We start from the raw sequence: 21,007 nt of genomic DNA on the forward strand, positions 1-21,007 counted from the left end.
CCCTTGCTTAATGTTTCATAAATCCACCTCATTTTCTGCCATTAGAGTATTTTAAAAGAAGGCAGCCCTCTGCTGGTCACTTTTGCCAGAATCAAAGTGGAATAAATAGGAATAAGTAATTGTAAACACAATTTGGTTGGCCCCAGCCACAAGAATATTTGATTATTGGGTGTCATTTTACAATGACAGAGCTGACTGTGTCTCAGTGGTAACACCTGAGAGCATAGGCTAGATGCAGTTTTTGAAACTTTTTATTCTTGCCTGACCATCTTGAACGTGACAGTGGTTCAACTGGAAACTAAATTAGGTCGCTGCTACTGAAAGGTCCCTTTTCATTTTCAGACACATTACAAAAGTCAATGTATAAACTTTACCAGTTGTCTAAGTGGTCTGCAGGGTACTAATGCAGTGATAACATTCAAGAAATGCGAAATATTACAGTGGCCACATGATTAGCATCCTCATTGTCAGTGCAATACACTGACATTAAAGACTACATGAAGATGGACAGAACTTAACAATAGTTTTATAAATACGAATAATAGACACAAGAACAGCTAATTGATAATACATAAATTAGAAGCTATTTCAGTAATAGAGTGTCTATTATGGTCATATGTTCTTGAAATAAATATGGGGAAAGTTTATTAGAAAGTAGTTTTCTAAAAGTCCCATCTGTAATGATCTGAGTTCCCAGTATGTCTCCCGTAAGTGCAGGTTTGTGTGCATGCTCCTGATGGCACCTGCTCTGTCGCTTTCTACCATGAACTGGAAAACTAGTAGAAACTGAGGAAAAAAAGGTTGAAACAACATATATTCAGCTTATATGTATAATGAAGTCATTGCTTAGAAAAAAGTAGGTTGTTCAAGAGCTCCGTTCAGTTGATCCTCCTGAGTGTGTGCTGGTCCCTGCAGAACCTGTGATTCTGTGATTCTCAGTTGATGTTTGAAGAAGCCTGTCATGGCTTTACACATGCCAACAGCTCCAGGGGGGCTGCCAGGGAGACTCGCGCAGGGGCTGTGTGGCCCGGTGGCCAGTGACCTGCACAGGTCATGCAGGAGAAGCATCAGCACCTGGGCTCGGCACAAAGGGCTACAGTGCCTGAGATTACCTGCCGAGAACGAGATGCTCGTTACGCTGCAAAAACGAAGGAGTAATCACTTTAGTTCAAGTTTTTATTTTATTTCTTTTTATATTAGAGGACACCACATAGTCCGGGGTTGTGGGTTTTTTTGCTCTTGGATTTGTTATATACTAAAAACAATACCCGTGGTTAAACTATCCTTGGCATGAACTGTCAGGCCTACTTCAGAGAACTCTGGCGGAGTAAAAGTTTTCCCTGGTATGCCCTTTAAGGCCTCCCTTTACACACCAGTGAAATGTCCAGCAGCACTAGTACCAGCGAAAATAAAATTCAGGAATTTATATTCCGCCCCCGCCGCTCAGGGCCGGCCGTGGGGCGGGGACGCCGCTCGGCACTCCCCGAGCCGCCGCAGCCGCGGGAGGAGTGGGCGGCTGGTGGGGCCGAGCCGAGCCGAGGCGTTCCCGGGGGTTGGGCCGAGGCTGGGCCCGAGTGGCGGAGGCGCGCCGGCCTCCCGCCCTGCCCGCCTGCGGGAGCCGGGGCCCGGGGCCCGCCCGCGGCCCGCTCCGGGACCTGGGGCGCTGCCGTCGGCACGCTGCAGGGCCCGGGCGGCTCTGCGAGAGGGCGCCTGCGGGCTGCCCGGTTTTCTCGGCGGGCGGGAGGCGAGGAGCGGAGCGGGCCCGCGGCCCACGGCAACGCGCACTCCGGGGCTCCGGTGAGGCGGCCTAGCGGCCAGCGGCGAGCTTCGAGCCTCTTCGCATCGGTTTCTTTGTTTCTCTTAAATGTCTCTCTTGGGCTTTTTGAAAGTTTTAAACACAACAGATCCCTACAATTGTTCTATCCGTAGTGTATATAATCCTATTTTTCATATTTTGTGGCTTTATAACTTAAGTTTTCGCAAGTAGCTGGTTCCTTTCACATCAGCCGTGACAGGCAAGTATCGGTGTGTAATGGCGGGATGAGGAGGCCTGTGCAGGCCTGTGCTCAGATCCTCACCAGTCTTCATCAGGCCGAGTGTGGGCTAGAGGGGCTTGGGGAAGTGGCCTAACCCCACCCCTTCACCAGAAATGCCTCCGCTGAGGTTTTGGAAACGCAGATAATCGTGAATCGCACCTGCTTGCATCCAGTTTTAAGGTCTGTGCAATTAGCTTTGAATTGCTGCCTCACTTGGTCTTCTCAGGGCTCCTCCTAAATGATTTTTGTTCTGTAAGTGCAAAACTGACGTGCAAACAGATATGCTGTGTACCTATATTCTCACTTCCTAATACAATATTGTTTTAATATATGTTTACTTCTTGCCTAAAGTATGTGCCTTGGGATTTTTGTTTTGTTCTGTCTCTAGCAATGGCTTCGGGGACAGCGCTGATTTACGATGAGGAGATGACCACTCATAAACTACTTTGGAGCGAGTAAGTCACTGACATCCTTTTTATGAATTGAATTTTATTAGGACTTTGGAGAGAAATACCAAGTAAATGCAGTTTTTGTAAATGTACTAGGAAATACCTACTAGCTAAAGGTAAATGTAATAGGAAATAGATACCCTGTCATTTTCCTAGTAAATAGGAAGTCTCCTTTTGGAAATTATTTTATTCCCAATTTGTATCCAGATGTCAAAATGATAATCTGAAGATGGATTTGAGAAGCTGTAGGCCTCCAGTCTGGTACACATTAATAAGAAGTGTTAATTTTAAATTCTGAGTAGCCCCCTAAATAAAGTATTTTAAGCTAATTAAATTGCTTATAAAGATCTTGGAAAAAATATGTAGATAGATACACTCACTCAGCTGAAACCTGTCAATTCAATTCAGTTAGAAGTTGGTATATACTACTTGCTTAAATTTACATAAATTAGACCAGTACCTTTGCAGTGCTCAGAGTAACAGTCCACTGTTGTGTTCTCTCCCAAGCCCATGTCTCCTCTGTTCATCTTCATTGTAATCTACAGCTTTTAATTTCAGCACTCCTGTGTCTGTAGTTAAGTATTACTACTTTCAGTGGTGAGAGAGGAAAACAAAAATGATGCTCTTGCGTTTCATTTTTGTTTAAGAACCACATATCATTTTCTGCTTACACATTTTTGGCTCAATTCCAAAACAAAAAGTATTTAAAGATTTTATTTTACTCTTACGTGTCCCTCTATGAGGGTAATGAATCTTCTTACAATGAGAAGTTAAAAGCTAGGCATTATGAAGTGTATTTGTTAGCTGTGCAGGTATGGCATTATAGTAATATGATTCTTGTTTATTTTTAGTCCTGTTTGTGATATTGAAGTGCCAGAAAGACTGTCATCCTCCTACGAGCAGCTTAAACGTTACCATCTTGTGGAGAGATGTGTCCGTGTACCTGTCAGAGAAGGAAGTGAGGAGGAGATCCTGTTAGTTCACAGGTCTGAAAGTTACTTTCATCATCATTCAGATTAATTAAATGAAATAACAGATCTCATACCTCCAGGTCATATTTTGCTCCATTTGAAAAGGCCTGCTCCAAAACTCAATGACTTCCAGTAATTTCAATGGAAAATGTGCCACACAAAGTTAGACAAATTATGTTGAGTATGATGTAGCTGCGAAGTACAAATCTGATATTTCAGTAAGTCCCTATTCTCACTTTTTGGGTTCTTAAGCAACGAATGATGATTTATGTATAGGATTAAAAGTAAACTTCTAATAAAAATTGGGACAGGACTTTAAAAAGTTTAGAAAAATGGGTATTTCTTTAGAAAGATAACCTCTTTCTCCCAAGCATCTTTGAGATGGAGTGAACCAACCAGAAAAACTTTGTAGCTAATTCTTGAGGGGGGGAAGTAAAGATGAACAGCACCCACCCTGCCCATTCTGAAGTCATGGCAATGAGGTCTGCTCTGGCATTTGCCACCTTGGTGTGATGGTTCTGCAACCAGCTGCAGATGATTCTGTGTGTTGATTGTGCACTCATTTGCCCTTGCCAGGGAGTGTCAAGGGCAGCCTTCTCTGAAAGGCAGGGGGAGTCAGGAGCAGAGTGTGATGACAAAGCAGCCAGAGGCAGTGGCTTCAAGGCCAAGGGCACAATCCCACAATACCCAAGCAAGGTGAGCAGCACAGGTCCAGTGATGACAGCTGGATTCAGCCATGAGTTTAGATTGCTCGACGAGGCCATAGCGACGTGGCAGGTCTGAGATCAAGGTGGAGAGTCAGTCCACAGGTCAGGGTCCAGGTCCAGATTAGCAGGGTTCGTGGCCAGACACAGACATGGCTACACAACACAGCTGCAGTGTAGACAAGGGTGATAACCTTATCTTAAAAGGAAGTGCCAAGGGAAGGAGGGGGAGCCTCTGCTGAGACTTCTCAGCAGAACTGTTAGGAGGCAGCCTCTGCTGAGGCTCTTTGTAGCTCTCAAGGTCACCAGCTGTACTATCTCTGCTGGTTCTGAACCCAGCAGCCAAACCCCAGGAGGGAGGGGATGCACCCAGGGCCCTGACACCTGTGACAAGGACCATAGCTTGATCTCAGGTCATGCTTATGTTTTCATATTCCAGGACAGTATTTTTCCTAAGCACGTACTTATTTATTAGAATGCAATTAGTGCTGTGTACCAATATAATTTATTTTCATAGTAAATACATTGCTGATTGGGTACGGAAGAGACTTGATCACTGTTTGCAGTTGAGTTGTTCCTGCAAGATGACTGGGGACATGTCTTGGTTTCCATAAGTAAGCTAGAAGTAATAGAGCTCTTTCCCGTCTAAAACACTTTTATATGGAAACAAATTTATAAGTCCTGTAAAAATGTTTTGTTGATGTTCACAGTTAGTTACGAGGCTGCTGCTGAAGTTAAGCTAGTAATTATATAGTCATTCAGGTTCATATAGTTTTATTCCTGTTAATGCCTTCATTTTGAAGCCACTGTTGAGCTTTATTTCCATTAGGCAGCGCTAGCGTGTCTCATTTTGTTGTGAAATTTTGGTTGTTTTGGTGTTGTCCACCTAGAAGAACACATATATGTGGTCATTGTATCCTGGATTAGGACACAGATGGGAGAGGAGATGCCATCAGCGTCCATTTCCAGCTCACTACACAAGGGCAGGAGAGCAGTGACAGAGAATTGGGGGAACATTGGTGCTAGTGCCTTAGTACTTACTGCACTCCTGAACCAGTGAAAAAAGGGAGTTAGTACACACCTGATGAAGGATTAATTCAAATACTTGTTTTCGGTAGAACAAGGGAGGACTAGACATGCATTTGCAGAGTTATAATTCGCACTCTGATGACTGTGAGAATCTTAGTTTAGTTCTTGTTGGGATGGTATCTATAGGTAGCATGAATTGCAAAATAGATTGCTGCATGATGAACAAAGAGCCTTTTTTTGAAAGCAAGACTAATTGCTCTTACCACTGGAAAAGAGAGAAGAACCCTTGCTTTCATAGTGCTCCTTATTTTTTTTCACTATATCCTGTAACTAGCATTTCAGAGTACCTACTGGACTTGTGAAGTCTCACAGAAAGGGTCTTTTAACATATATTCTGTTACTTCTCATTACATTTTGCATTAAAAAAAAACCTTTACAGTTGCTTGTAAGTGTCGTGTTAATCTCTCTCCTCTGCAGTTCAGAACACTTGGAAGTGGCAAAAAGCACACAGACAATGAATGAAGAGCAACTGAAAAGAGTCTCTGGAAATTATGATGCTTTTTTTTTTCATCCGGTGTGTAAGTTAAACTGCTTCCTCTATTGGGAGTTACAAATGTTTGTGTTATTGCATCTGAGTGGCACTTTTCTAAGTAGGGGGAGATTGGCAATACAGTTTTTGCTGTTTAAGTAGACTTGCATTTATTTATGATGTTATTGCTATCTGTTTAAAGTTTAGTATAATGCTGTAATTTAAATTGGTTAAGTGTCCTGTCATCTATTCTGTAACTGTATCATGCCAGTATAGTGTGCTACTCAAATTTTAGCTGTATTTTTGTTACTTAATGTCACTGTAGACCATTAGTGACCTGCAAGTCACATTTTGGTAACAGTTGCTCTTAAGTGCTGTGCCAGTTAATGGAAGTGAAGTCTTTTGTGTTTTGTTTTTGTAAGGTTTCATTCCTTATTTTCAAAGATGCTGTGTTATTCCACTAGTCAGTTCAGTATGTCCATCTCATGTTTCTTAACTGCTCCAGAGAGAGAACATCCTTATGAAGGATATGGTCATCACAGGTAAACCTGGTAGAAAGCACATTGGAGTCTATGTTGTAAAATTCTGCTTTCAGCTATCTGCATACAACCTCAGTTGGGTAGAATTATGTCAAGACAATTTGCTGTTGGGGTGCAAAAGCACGTCATGTGTGATTAGTTAAAACAAGCCGATGAGTGATTGATGACAACTATGAGTTTCTCTTTTTTCAGAACACTTACCGCTGTGCCAGACTAGCAGTAGGAGCGACTTTGCAGCTGGTGGACGCTGTGATGTCAGGAAAAGTGTGCAATGGAATGGCATTAGTAAGGTAAGAAAATATGTGAGAAATTCTTCACTTCTACCAAAATTTCTTTTGTGGTGAGTAACCATATACAACTTTGTTTTAGACCTCCAGGTCACCACAGCCAGAGAAATGCAGCTAATGGGTTCTGTTTGTTTAACAATGTTGCTATTGCAGCAGAATATGCAAAACTGAAATATGGTCTAAAGAGGTAAGTGCATGGTTGACTCTAGGGAAACTTTTCATACCCAAGTATGCCATTTAGAGAACAGTTTGACATTGTACCATTTTAGATTAATGTCTAGAGCTTTCTGGGTGTCATGTACCTTTTGGGTCAGAAAAACATTATTAATCTCTACCTCCTTTAGATCAAAGGCTATGGTTCTTCCACTGAATGTTTTCTTTTATTGATCTATGCAGAATCCTAATTGTTGACTGGGATGTGCACCACGGGCAAGGAACTCAGTATATATTTGAAGAAGATCCAAGGTTTGAAGGATTTTTTTTTTTTTTTTAATGTTAGCTAGTTAAAGATCGCTTGCCTTTGTAGAGAATAAGATTTCTTAAATTTCTAAAACTAGAATCTTACAAAACATTCTCCTTGCTATTTTAGGCACTCTGTTGTTTTTTACTTGCTATAAAATAAAGGGAAAAATCCAACAAAAAAATAAATATGTAAATCTGTTCTACTTTAAAGAATAACAAATGCAATATGAGCAATATGATTACCTTGGTTTGCCAGTAGCAGGATCTCTTTGTGCCAGTATTCAGCTAATACATGTATTCTCTGTATTCACAAATCTCTCAGTTAAAGTATTCAAGTAGTATTTGGATAAAATGCATGACCTTTTTAAGTTTTTGGAAAAGCCATAGAAGTAGGTTCTAGAAACAAGCCTGCTCTTCTGAAAATGCCCTGTCTTTGATCTGAACAGAGTGTGTGCATACAAGAATTTTTTGGCAGGTTAATTTTTAGGTTCATTTTGGCACAGGACCTCCTGTACCGAGTTCAACAGTTCAAGTCCGTTAAGAGAACTAAGAAGAAAGGACAACTCTCTTTTCTTGCTTTCAGTCAGTACAGTCACCAGGTTCGGGATATAAAGTCAATTTCAGAATCTTTTCATCAAGTTGGATTTATTTTTTGTATCTTTCAGTGTTTTGTATTTTTCCTGGCATCGCTATGAACATCAGGAATTCTGGCCATCACTCACAGAATCTGATTATGATGCTGTGGGTCTGGGAAAAGGAAAAGGTTTTAACATAAATTTGCCTTGGAATAAGGTAAATGTTTACAGCACAAAAAAGCAGGTGCAGTAGATTTGTATCTCATGCTTTATGTAACACATTCCAGGAAGTGCACTGCTTTACTTACTTGGCGTATGTCTTAGCACAGTGTACATCCTTCCTGTCAGTGGAATGTCTGCTGAAAAATATGGCTCAAAATGTGATAATGTTTAAGAAAAAAAAAAAGAGGGAGAGAAAAACATACACAATTTTTTCCTTGAATACCTTGTCTAGCCATCAAATCAGAAAGTGTTTCAGGAGATGGTTACATCCATCCTTGTTCAGCAGACAACTGAAGCTCATACTTAAGACTGAAAATAGTGGATATTTATGCACTTCACTTAAATGGGATTTGTTTTTCTTGACCTTAAAAGGTTCCCTTATCTTCAACTTTTGATACTATCTTTCCCTAAAGTCTTGAAGAACCTTAGAAAATTTTTTATTCCAACAGGAAAACATGACCTATATTTCTCATATTTTGCAGGTTGGGATGGGAAATTCAGATTATCTTGCTGTGTTTTTCCATGTGTTGCTTCCAGCAGCTTTTGAGGTAATTTTTTACTGCTCTCCAAACCCAAAGACTGCTTCCTAAGTACTTCTTAAGCAGGTACCATTGAATATTTTGTAGAAATGCAGTAATTGCCAGTAGTGTAGTTAACACATTATTTCTGCTGGCATGACTGATGTCCTGATGAACTGAATAGTATTTATGAAATGTTAGCTTTTAAATATTCAATAAAATGATTGCAACTTTTCCAGCGTGAATGACAGTAGCATAAAAGGGTAGTCTTAGTTTTTGTTCAAGGAGAGTCTTTGTGTTCATATTCTGGCTGAAATAACAGCTGAACATGGTATAGTTGAAATCAGTACAAAATTGAAAATAGGACATAAGAATGTGTTACAACTCTCTCTGTTTTATGACAGTTTGATCCTGAACTGGTTATTGTCTCCTCTGGATATGATTCTGGAATTGGAGACCCTGAAGTAAGTAACCTGTAGCCTTTGTGTTTTCAGTCATGAATCTGTTCACAAAATATTCCTATCTCTTAAATGTCCTGTGATTGCTAGGTGAAATTCACTTTGACCAAGCTAAAAATAAACGTCCGTGTCTTTAAGCTGACTCCAGCTCATTAAATACTACAGTGAGACATGTAAAGACAATTTATCCCATAGGCGTAATTATGTTTTTTGCAGCTTCCTTTAAAGCACTTGGTTCAGCATTTTATTAGATACAATGAGAGGCAAATGTTCCAGTATTCCATGTATTTCAGATTGTATGGGGTTTTTTTTAACCAGTGGTTTTGATTCAGGGTTTCATCTCTTAAAATTTTTTTCTTTGATTTAGGGTCAGATGAATGCCACTCCTGAGGTTTTTGCCCACCTTACCCACTTCCTTATGCAGTTAGCTAATGGAAAGCTGTGTGTCATCCTAGAGGTAAAGACTTGAAATGTACTCCCAGGGGAAGAGTCTTTGTATTAGAGCCATATAGGGCAAGCTAGAAACTAAGAAGCAAAACTTCTTAACAAAATAATTTCTTCTTGTTATCTTTTTTGTAAGAATCAGGAATGCAAAAATAGGTAAGACAGTGCTCTTATACATTAAAAAGAAATGCATGTCTTAAAAATGGATTTTTTTTTTAACATAAAATTTTGAAACAGAAGAGTGTATGCTCATTGTTCAAAAAATCCCATATACTCCACAGCTATGTTCAGTTCTTGTGAACAGTGACTAGTCTGCTGCTCTGGACAGTCCCAAACTCATTAAGATGTATTTCATGAATAAGCTGCATTACTGACGTTTTTACAAGTATGTCTTACTGCAGGAGAGTTTAAAAAACCTTTAGCCTCAATATGCTCTTCCTTAGTAATGGAGCCCTTACTAAATTCCCCTTTTTTTGATTAAAAGCCTCTATGCAAATTCTTTTTTCAAAAGCTAGTTTTTATTTTTTAAACAATTAAAAATGTTTCCTCCTTTTGAAATCTAGATTTCAACTCTCTGTTTCTGCTGCATGTTAGAAAAATGATGGCTTTTCAGGTAAATAAGTGTGTGGAAATATTACTGCCAACAACGTCTCCCAAGAGTGAACTGTTTATTAATTGATTCACTTGACCTCTGTTTTGCATGAGCTTTCTTCCATCATCCTTCTCTCCAGCAGGTTTTTATAGATGTTTCTGTCTACTAGCTGAAGTGCAGATAAGCATCTTGTGCTAATACAATGTGACTGCTCCACAGGTGGTATGCAGGAAGCAATCTATCATCTGCAATCTAGCAGTCTTCAGTTGTTCTCCAAATTCTACCAAACCATTAGGACAACCATATCTTAAAGGTGTCAGGCTGTGGGAGATTTCCTTTGTACAGGCATTTTAGAAGACAGTGATAATATTTGCCTTCTAAGGAATCTTCCACAAGAATTGTTGAAGACAGCATATCATGGATAGGAATGGAGAAGGCGTATGTTTCCAGGGTTTTCATGGCCAAGTCATGACTGATTTCCAAAATGAATCGAACCATGATAAAGTGACTTGAATCATGAGATGCCAGTGGAGTTCAGCAAGTAGTTTCTAATTTACTGTTTTCATATTGAAAATCATTGACTTAGAGGTACTTGCATATCACCTTCTGTTTCTGTAAATTCAGGTGTTTTTCAAAAGTTTAATTTATTTTCTATGATGATACACAGATGGATGTTACAAGTACTTGTTTCTTAGGTGACGCAAAATACTTTTTTCTAGGGTGGTTACCACTTAAAGTCATTGTCTGAATCAGTCTGCATGACTGTAAAAACTTTGCTTGGAGATCCTGTACCTCAAATAACTGGAGAAATGGCACCTTGCCTAAGGTAAGCATATGAAGAATTTTAGAACAACCCAGGTATTTATCAAAGAGACTAATGACGTGCATGCTTTGAACATTTTGGTGAAGCAAGGTTTTAATACGATGCTTTTTAATACATTATTTTCTGCTTTGGATAACTTGCTTTCCAAAAAAGTCATCCAAGGTACAGTTTTGTATACTTTGTTTCTGAATTATTTCACGTTGTGAGAGCTTAATAGCATAAAATTATAAGCCATTTATCCTTGGTTCTTGTTATCCTGTGGAGATCCATCTCACTCAAGGCTGAGACAATCCTGCTGTAATCAAGGCAGTGCCAGTTAATAACAGCCAGTATTTGGGAAAGTATGTAATTGCAAGGATTAGTTCTTCAGGCTCTAGAGCCACTTTGGTTCCTGTAGTGTACAGCAACAGCTGGAGCTAACCTTTTTCTCATCAGTGATTGCTGATGCTGTGCAGGGCCCGTCTCGATGACTCCTTGTGTTTCTGGAAATTGGAGCATTGAGGCCTGGGGCTGTACCAAGATAATTAAACTTCAGGTCTAACTTCTTTTTGGAGACAGTAAGATTGTGTTTGCACAGGGGTGAATCTGACCTAGTAAAGCATTCTGAACCTTGGGCCTGAATCAGCCCCACATCTAAACAGCGTCTTTTTCTATCTACCTGTCTGTACCATCTCCTCCACATCTCCGTGTTCTGTCCTCAGTCTTTCCCACCTCAATAGTTGTCTTGTGCTTTTTTTTCAGCAGTAATGCTCTTCATGCATTTTGGTGGCAGCAACTACCAGTTGGCTGTTAGTTAGAACTCGGAGCTCGGATCAGTCAGGGAAGCAGTGTAGCTATATACAGGCTATATGCAGGGTTGTGTTTGGTAAACTCTGATGGAGCAGAGCTGGTTATTTTGCTCCCAGCACATCCCATAGCCCTTGTATCGCCTCTTTTTCTTCTCTACCAACTGTAGGATCTCAGGTTGCTATCATTCTAGGTAACAGAGAGTTGATTACATATTTATCCATTATATCAGTCCAGTTCCTGAACACCTTACAAATAATCTCCAAGTACACAGAATTTATCCTGGATTTAACATCATCTGAATTATGTTTGTATGATGGCTAATGTAATAGGACCATTTGCCTGTAGTGCTGCAAATACCATTGATAATAAAAAAGAGTTTCCAATACAAAGAACAGCAGGGAATGTGTTTTACTTGGTTCCTGAACAGATAGTCTTGCTTTTGAGTGAATCTAATTACATCTTTACATTATGTAGATGATAAAATCTCTGACAGAGCAAAGAAAGACAGGTGAAATCTTGCCTTTTCTGAACTCAGAGACATGTGTGCTTCCTCTAACAGCAGGGTTGGGATTTCGCTGTGTGTAAATGTGCGTACATACTCCATGTGTTCTTCACTTTTCTGACTCTTGAATCTAATCTTTCCAAGCAATCTGCCTATTGACTCTCATTCTCTTTATCTTTCTTTTCTGCATTCTTGGAAGAGACCAGAGCTTGTTCATCTTCAGTTGGATTTTTTGGTTTTGCTTTTTCATTAAGGTAAGTTATGTTTCCTGTATTTTCATTAGTGCTGATACTGTTAATCCTGTTTCTTTTGTAGTGCTGTTGAATCTATTCAAAATGTGAGAGCAGCACATAAACCCTACTGGAAATGGTTGATGTATGAAGGTAATTACTCTTCTCTTTCTTCAAGCAAATGTGATTGGTAAATGGATTCATACAGAAATTCAAAATGATTAAGATAAATACCAGTGGATTAAAGTAATTGAATTAACAGTTATCAAGTGACTGATGAAGCAGTATGAGGCTTCATTCAAGGCCATGTCTTCAGCTGGTCTGAAAAGAACTTCCGAAGCCAGCAAACGTCACACCAAAAAGTATCACTTTGATATCTTTGTTTGAGGATGCTGTTTTATGACCTTTCACTAGATTAAAACAAATGTGGCAGGAAACATTGTAGCTAGTGCATGGAAATAAATTACATACTATGAATACAGATGTACTCAATTTTGTAAATAAACGTAACCAAATATTAACACACTGCTTAGGAATTAACACATGTGAAACCCTCTTTTTTTTTTTTTTCTCTAGACACATCATTTATACAAAATTTGAGCACCAAATCGCACCTACTAAAGAAGGCTGATCCAAATCCCTCCACAGAAAATGAATCTAAGATAAGTAACAACAATGAAACTGTCAAAGTAGAAAAGTTTTTGGAACTGCACATGAAAAATATTCTATTTCCAGTGCCTCCCATCAAAACAGCAACAACATCTGACGCTAAAGGTTCAACACATTTGCTCCCTGTACCTGTTCATTTGGTGAAGGAATTGGACAAAACTGAAATAAAAGCTTTTGTCAGGTTGGTTCTATCTAATTTTCAACATAATTATGAGGGTGAGAGGTCTCGGTGTACAGAGCTCTGTCTCTGCCATGATCATCTTTTTGGCCTTAGTCTACTCAATTACAGCCAGAGTTTCTTCCTTTGAAAAATGAAGACATTGGTGTTGGTTATCACTCATAGCCTTGAAGTTCTTTAAAGAACTAATAAGAATACTTTTAGAGAAAACTATTTCAATGGAGATAGAACAGTTAGTGCAAACATATTAATTTAGAAAGAGATTTTTCTAGGAAGGTGCCTTAAAGCCCTGTGTTCACTTTTCACTGAAAAAAATACCAGAGTGGTCTGATTTGACAAGCTCAACTTTTTGTCTTAGTCCAATTTTGACAGAACTGTATTTCATGAATATCGTCAAACATTTTTGGTTTTTTTCCAGTGCAGATGGACACAGGTTTAGAGAGCTCAAGATTGTCAGGCAACATCTTCCTACTAGAGCTGGGTTTTTGAGAATCACCGTGTAGCACCTATGCAAAATGTACCCCTTCAATACTAACTGCAGAGTACAATGTCAGTGTCCTCTTCAAAACCATTATTGCCTCTAACCTAGTTTTTCTTCATATAATTTATTTTGCAGTGGCTTTTATGCAGACCTTGTGAAAGAGGACAAAACTTTGCTCTCTCTTGGCAGTATGTTGGCCATCCTAGATAAAATACTTAAGAAGGAGGTAATAATAAACTGCTTTGATCTTGGGGCATGGGGAGAGAGTTGGATTCCTCTGACTTCTGCTTCTAGTACATTGTTGTCCAGATATTAGTTACTTTGTAGTTCATGACCCCACTGATCTCAGCTAGAATGTGCTTAGCTGTGAGAGTGAGTATGCAAGATGAGAAAACAACTATTTAGGGATAGTTGTTAACCCCAAGACATCTTTCTAACGATCTTTGAGCCAGACATTGTCCAGCTTTTCTATAGTCACAGCATGTGAGTCAGTAAGAACCTTCTCATCACTCTCAGACATACAGATGAGCCAGGCATTCACTCTTCCAGTTGAGGTGAGCAGAAATTGGTGTTTCAAGCAGTGGTGAGCAGCAGCAAGAAATCTGAACAAGAAATGTCAAAAATTTCCCTGTCTTTGTGCACAGAATTTTGCATTCTGTCTTTAGGAGAGAATTTACTTCTGCATTACTCTTCATTACAAGATGCCATGCTATGTGCAGCTGCACCCACTTACCATTATTTATACAACAGTTTACTCAGAGTAAATTTTGATTTACACCACCACCACCCCACCCCACTCCCCCGGCCTTTAGTGAAGCTGTTGAAAGCACCACTGCATGCTGTGATTATGAACAGAGTAATTCCAGTTCAGCATTTTGATTCTTGCAGGGTCAGGAATGAGGAGAAGGCAAACTTACAGAGTGCATGTTTGTGTTTATGTATAAAAACTTGGAGAAGCAAAGAGAAAAAACTGCAAACAAGAATATTACATCATTATAAATCAGTCTCCCCCTTTGAATGAAAGGCTCTCTTTAGAGTACCAGGCCTCCGAGGAAGAGTAACTGCCAGAATGGCCTCTTTCTTGTAAGCCATCTTCTTGCTGTTGGAATTCTCATATGTAGATCTCGGGGACAAATTTCTAACACTATAGACTGCACATACCTCTAGGAGAGCCTATAAATAGATCAAAAAAATGGTAACTGGCAAAAAGAACTCTTCATGAGTTGCAGATGCAAAGCTGAGCTTTTTGTGTTGAAAAATACAAAGTAGGAGTGAAGAGGGGGAGCATGCATTATCTTTTTGCTTAGCTTTCATGTAGAGTTCAAAGCACTACACAACACAAATGAACACTGAAAGGTTGACTGAGTAATGCTGTCATTGTGTTGTCCAGAAAGGAATAGCTTGCCTAGGTTAAAGGAAGAGTCAGAATTAGAATTCATAGGGTGTACTTTTCTGGTGCAGCTTGCCTGCGGGCACACTGAGTGTGTGCAATCTGCAGACTAGAGACCCAGTAAAGATGGGCTTCCCCTGCAAAAGCTATTTTTACAGTTGCCTTTCAGCATAGCACCATACTTCTGAAGTAATAGAACAGCTCTTGGCATAATTATCAAATTTGGCAATAATAACAGTTTTTTAACCCTGTTATGATAGATCATGAATGATCTATCTGTATGATGGATATCTATCTGTATGATAGATGATATCTGTATGAAAGATCCCTTTCATACAGCTGTAGCTTTGTTTTGAATGATACATAGAAACAGGTAAAAATGAAGTTGTTACAAATGAAAAATGACCCTATCTTGTGCAGCATTAATTACTTCTGAATGAAAAATATATTTTGCAGGTATGCAATGGGATTGCAGAATCACCCACAGCTGCTGTTTCTGTTGCTGTTGCACTAAGACATTCTGTTCGTTTTGGATTTCAAAGGTGAATTTGTATCTTTTGCATTTGGGGGCCTTTGACAAAATGTAAAAATAAGATACTAAGCGTGTGTGAAATGTGGCAAATTGACTTTGAAACCTTAATTTTAAAACAAATAGCGTCTCCATACACATAGCATTTTCAATATGTAGTACAGACAGTATTGTATATGCCAGCAAAAACCTTTTGCCTTACCAAAGGCAAAACATTTGTGAGGATGACTGCTGTGCTAGCCTACATTTTCTTTGTCAGATTGCAGTTGTCTTTGGCCTGAGGACATTATGACATTTTCTTGGTTTTGTTTTTTCTCCCTAGTATTTGGTGGGGGAAAAAGAGTTCCTTTGGGCTGCCATAAATGTTTTTTTCTTTATACTTTTAATGGCCCAAATTCAGAAACAATATACGTTCTTTTTTATGCATCTAATCTGCATGCAAACTCTTTAAACAAATTGCACTAATTGAAAAAAAATTACTTGTAGATGCAAATGTATGTATATTTTTCTTTGTTTTCTGCAGAGTGCTTTGTGTATTTGTTGGAGACATGCAAATCATACCAAACACAGATGATGGGTGAGGTTTCTCTTTACTTCAGGGAGTCAAATCCCAAAGGCTTTCTAAATGTTCATAAGTGTCCACATGTAAGATGAAATCTGCACTAAGGAATCAGTCATGAACTGATGTTCATTAAGTTTAGCTTGAGATAAAATGCAAAACGTGCCCAAATATATCTAAAGATAAACTGCTATCTCTAAATGCCACTTTATGCGTTTAGTGGTAGGTTTCAAATGTAATCCTTCTATATTAATTGAAATTTAGATTGTTACTGAAAATAGAAAGCAATAAGGTAATTATTAATTATATAGGGCATATCCCCCTATAACCGCAGGGGGCACGTACTACTGGTGCTGAGTTCCTTATTGAAAGTCATCTTATCTATAACTTTTTTTTGCCGCTTCCCCTTTTTCTTAAAAGTAATTTGCCCATAGTCTTTAACAGTCTTTTTAAAAATACCTTAAAAAAGATTTCAGTTTTAATTGGTGTTTACATTATGGCTTGTAGTAATGCAAATAGTTATGTGCTCCTGTGTTATGAATTAGTATTTAAAGAATGATGAAAGAAAAAAAATTTTTATCACATTGGAAGTTGGTGGTTAAATACTCAGATGTGTTTTTTATTTACAGAAAAATACTCATGATACATATTTGTGAGAAAGAACAGTCTGGAAAGACCAGCTCCAAACACTATATTCCTCTAAACTGGAAAGAGGTAAGATTCACTTTCTGGAAAGAATGTAAGAGAAAAACTTTTTTGACAGAAATAATAGAATATATTTACAAATTCATAAAATGACACTGAGAATTACATCCCTCAGTGCAATTTGGACCTTTGAAAATACTTCCTTTTCTTGCCCTTGCCAGGGTACTACTACTTCACAGATCTTTAGAGTGTATTAGAATGCATAGGTTTGAGGAAATTTCTAGTAGCTACTGTAGTTTATCTTCAAGAAAGCACAGTGCAAAGATACGAAGGAAAAGATGAATAATCTGCATGTTTAATATAAAAATTGCAGTGAAAATAGATCAGTATCCTGTCTCCTAGGTCAGTCAAAAGCTTTTTGAGATTCCTCTTACTGTTCTGTTTTATATCTGGGAATCTGGGGCTTTGCATTTGTGCTAAACAGTTTCTCATTGTTGTTAAAGGATGCTGAAGGAAATGACTTCTTTTCTGCTGTACTTGGATTCATTCTTCCTGTAGCATATAGTTATCAACCTGACTTGACAGTAATAGCTATTGGACCAAACAGGAGCCTTGGAATAAGTGGGATTTTTCTGCTTTTTACTTTACTACAAGGATTAGCTGAGTCTCGAATTCTAGCAGTGATTGAGGTAAGAAGTGGTACTAAGATGTGGTACTTCATAGTGCCTAGGACAGAGCTCAAATCAAGCAGCAGCATGCTTGGTGTGAACTGCTGCAAGCTGCCCAGTAGAAAATATTGGCTGTATCTATACTGTCTTTGGTATCCCTGAATTCACGACACAAATAGCCCAGGTTTCTTCTTGTCCTGAGAACGAGACAAGACACACGTGCCTACTGAGCTGTAGGCAGCTGGCATGATTGAGAAGCTGCGGCACGAGTGCAAGTGCATGGTTATGTCTGTAGACGGGAGGTGTTGTGACAATTTACCACAACTTCCCTTTCCACGTGGGATTCACAGCTCAGAGTTGTCTCCTGAAAAGACACACTTGTCTGTTAATTATATGGCCTCTTTCCATCAAATGTGACTGAAAGCACACCGTTGTCCTGTTTATCATAAAATGCTGAAGTTCCTCTCATTCACTCCCCATGCTCTACTTTATCACACCTGACTTCCATCATGCAGAAGATAAAGAAATCAAAATGGCACATATCCTTTAAGTGAACTTAATTGTCATAATACATAACTGAGGACCAATCTACCCTAGCTTTGTGTTTCTGGTAGAGAGCATGAGAAAGGAAATAAAGAATATCTGGATCTTTCCCTAGTCTGGTTTTTCCACACACTACCATGTTAAGGATTTCTAAATTTAGGAAGTCGGAGGGTCTATCCAGACCAGTGTGTGATAAGTGTCAGCAAGCATATCTTCCATGAATTTGTCTAATCTCTTAAAGAACTCAATTTACACTCTTGGCTTCTGCAGCATCCTGTGACTGTGAGTGGCACAATTTCTCTGTGTGTTCTGTGAAACAGTAACTTTTGATTGCTTTCGTGCCTTCTAGTTCTTCTTTAATGAGAAACAACAACTAATTGTTCACATATGCTTATTCTAATCTGCTCCCCAGAAAGTATCCAATTAAAGATATACTATTCATTAAGCTGTCAAGTGAATTTTGACATGCTTTATTCTGTAGTCTTCGCAAATGTTATTTGTTTTAATTTAGAGTGCTGATACATAAATTGTCTAAGCTAAAATAATTTGTACATTGATAGGCAGTATACATAAATAGTGTATTTGCACATTACTAATTAGGAGTATGACATGGAAAGAATTATTTGTATTGTAGAGGATAAACTCAGAGATGAAAAGAAATTTAGGCATAAATCTTCAAAAGTCACTGATACTTTTATAGTGGTACTCTGCAGGTAGCTCCATAACAGGATTATGTAATGTGTGTGGATTTTCTAATGCATGTGCTGGGCTTTTTAGAATAATTGAAAAAACACTTTTATCTCTTAAAAGTGAAATAGAGTTACAGTCTTCCAAATAAATGTTAATAGTATTCCTATACTATCAACAATTCAGAATATAATTTCTGTGAGCAAATGATACTGATTTAGACTGTCAGGAGTCAAAAAAAAAGCAGAATACATCACTATTTTCTACTGATAGAAAATAAATGATGCATGAAGTAAACAAGCTCCATGCTCCCCTTCCCTCCTAACATTTTCTACCTTTAACCCAGCATTATTTCCTTTCAGTCACAAAAGGAAAACTGAGATTCTTTCTCTATTTGAAAGAAACAAGTTTTACAGGAGATAAAAATTAATTTTTAAACTCCCTTTTGACATGTTTTTATTTGAAAATGGAAAGTTGCTCATTCTTGCTACTAATACTAGTAACTTAATTACAAAAACTTGTTTTAAAATATTTCATGTATTACTGAAATAAAGAAAGTTTGGTTCCCAGGAGTATTTTTTTTCTTCTTAAATAGGACAAAGAGATAAATTTAATGCAAAGTGTAGCCCAAGCATTAGTGGGTGCTTCTACACCTAACTTTGGAACTTATGTACCTCCTAGCCAAGAAAAAGCAAATAAAATAAAAATATTAAGAGACCAGTTTCAGCAGCAATGGAAAATGCTTCAGTGTTCAGGTAAGTTGTCTATTTTTCTCTTTAGTTCTTATTAATATATGCAAGTTTCTGAAAAGATGATAAAATACAGCTGGATCCTGTAAGTCAGTGGGATATTAAAGTCAGTGGGAGCACATTGATCTAATATGAAAAGGATGAAACTCTGAATGCTTCTAATTCTGCCACTTGAGCCAGAAAGCACCAAATTTCATAGCATAATAACTGTACCCTTGGGAACTTTGAATACTGTTACTCCAGAATTTTGAAATTAATCTACCAAAGTATTATATGGTTAAAGAATGGTTATATGATGTGCGCTGGCTCCAATTGCTAACATGTCTTCTGAATATAGTCCCAAATCAGGTGACATTTTTATACATTCAGCTTGTTCACAAAGAACTTCACTTAACTCAGTAGTCATTAGTCGTTCTTAAAGTACATTCACAAATACCTGAGTATTGGGTACTGCATTTGTATACGAGTCAGATTAGACAGGTACCTATGTTTTCAAGCATACTTGTCTAGAAATGTTTCTCTACTGAGTAACTTTGGTTTTCAACAGAAAAAGCAATGATAAAGGCGGGCATCTTTCTCTGAGAGAAAATGCGCTGCTCTCTTTCAGAAGAAATGGCCAAGAGCAGTGGTCTGGTTCCAATAAAAATGTTCTTATGGGGTTGGGCATTGTGGTACAAGCTTGATTAATAATTGTTTTTCTTATTGCTGTTCTTTTCAGTAAAGGATGGTATTTCAAGAAATTGACTTCAGAATCATTTTACAGAGCAGAAGAAAATGTGTTGCTGTTCATGTTGCCTTTTAAATCATCAGGAAAAGAGATGGTCAGTCTCTAAACAGAATTAAGAGCCATTTACAGTTGTCTCCTGTTTTTAAAATACTTAAAATCCATATCTTCAGCTAGAGGACTGTGCTTGCAAATTCGATATTGGCACTAATTATTCAGGACTGACACTTGAAAATGACTCCTGTACTTCATTACTGCAAATTGGGGCCTATGGCATTTGTGATACTGTAAAGTCAGACTTGCATATGCAGTACTTTGGCTTTAAGTCCAAAAGACAGGCGTCTGAAATGAGCAGTCATAACAGCCCAAACATTTTAACAGTATTCAACACCAGAGCCTTTGCACTGCTGCTGCCACCACAGTTTCATTGGGTGTTTAAACTTAACCACAGGTCCTTCAGATTAATGACATTTCATTTCATAACCTGATTTAAAGGATTCACCTAACATGATCTATTTTTTTTATTTTCTAATGAGTAATTGTCAATTGCAAGAATAAAGAGAAGCAACTGAACAGTTAAAGTGTATGCATGTGATGATTTAAGTTTAATTTCCTGAACTATACAGGGCATAAGAGGAAAAAAGAAAAATATTTTGCATGTATAAAATTACAAATACATAATTGAGTAAAGCAGGGTAAAGACAATTTCACTCTGCCCTCTTTTCAAACATAAATTGTCTATATAACAAATAAAATCCCCAAACCCCCAGTGATTTGATAGTGGCCTAAGGCTGGAATCATGTGAATTCTCAAAATTAAATAAACATCCTGAGGCAATAGGCATAGTCTGCCTTGTTTTGCAGTGTTCCAGATAGGATTTAGGGCTCATTTTCAAGAGCACTTTGCTGTGATTGTGACTTCAATAATGTGACCTTTTGATTTCAGACACTCCAAATTATGTTTATACTGGTGTTGCTGCTGGGATCAACTACGTAATTTGAGTAACTAAATCTGTCTTCATATTTC

At 38.3% G+C, this 21,007-nt stretch overlaps 1 protein-coding gene across 3 annotated transcripts; it reads left to right on the forward strand.

The window, feature by feature from the left end:
* Nucleotides 1–1,570: 1,570 nt before the first annotated feature.
* Nucleotides 1,571–20,562, forward strand: HDAC10 (histone deacetylase 10). Of its 3 annotated transcripts, none has more exons than XM_074827670.1 (21): nucleotides 1,571–1,797; nucleotides 2,425–2,491; nucleotides 3,337–3,471; nucleotides 5,667–5,763; nucleotides 6,450–6,547; nucleotides 6,627–6,731; nucleotides 6,941–7,009; nucleotides 7,672–7,798; nucleotides 8,286–8,351; nucleotides 8,726–8,785; nucleotides 9,147–9,236; nucleotides 10,535–10,641; nucleotides 12,245–12,312; nucleotides 12,736–13,009; nucleotides 13,623–13,713; nucleotides 15,334–15,419; nucleotides 15,930–15,983; nucleotides 16,595–16,679; nucleotides 17,114–17,299; nucleotides 19,104–19,263; nucleotides 19,976–20,562. In XM_074827670.1, the coding sequence occupies exons 2-21, from the start codon at nucleotides 2,427–2,429 to the stop codon at nucleotides 19,999–20,001; spliced, it is 2,049 nt and encodes a 682-aa protein (XP_074683771.1). In that variant the 5' UTR covers nucleotides 1,571–1,797; nucleotides 2,425–2,426; the 3' UTR covers nucleotides 20,002–20,562. The 3 variants fall into 3 exon arrangements, with proteins under 3 accessions (XP_074683771.1, XP_074683772.1, XP_074683773.1); XM_074827671.1 differs by lacking the exon at nucleotides 1,571–1,797 and adding an exon at nucleotides 2,158–2,216; XM_074827672.1 differs by lacking the exons at nucleotides 1,571–1,797; nucleotides 2,425–2,491 and having other exon boundaries at nucleotides 5,667–5,767.
* The last annotated feature ends 445 nt before the right edge of the window (nucleotides 20,563–21,007 follow it).

The sequence above is a fragment of the Strix aluco genome, chromosome 5, assembly GCF_031877795.1.
Source record: "Strix aluco isolate bStrAlu1 chromosome 5, bStrAlu1.hap1, whole genome shotgun sequence".
NCBI lineage: Eukaryota > Metazoa > Chordata > Aves > Strigiformes > Strigidae > Strix > Strix aluco.

Excerpts from the sequence above, each read along its gene's own strand:
- HDAC10 (XM_074827670.1), top strand. The coding sequence starts at position 2,427 with ATGGCTTCGGGGACAGCGCTGATTTACGATGAGGAGATGACCACTCAT. Across the intron at positions 5,764-6,449 it reads ATGCTTTTTTTTTTCATCCG|AACACTTACCGCTGTGCCAG; the intron begins GTGTGTAAGTTA and ends CTCTTTTTTCAG. Across the intron at positions 13,010-13,622 it reads GAAATAAAAGCTTTTGTCAG|TGGCTTTTATGCAGACCTTG; the intron begins GTTGGTTCTATC and ends TTTATTTTGCAG.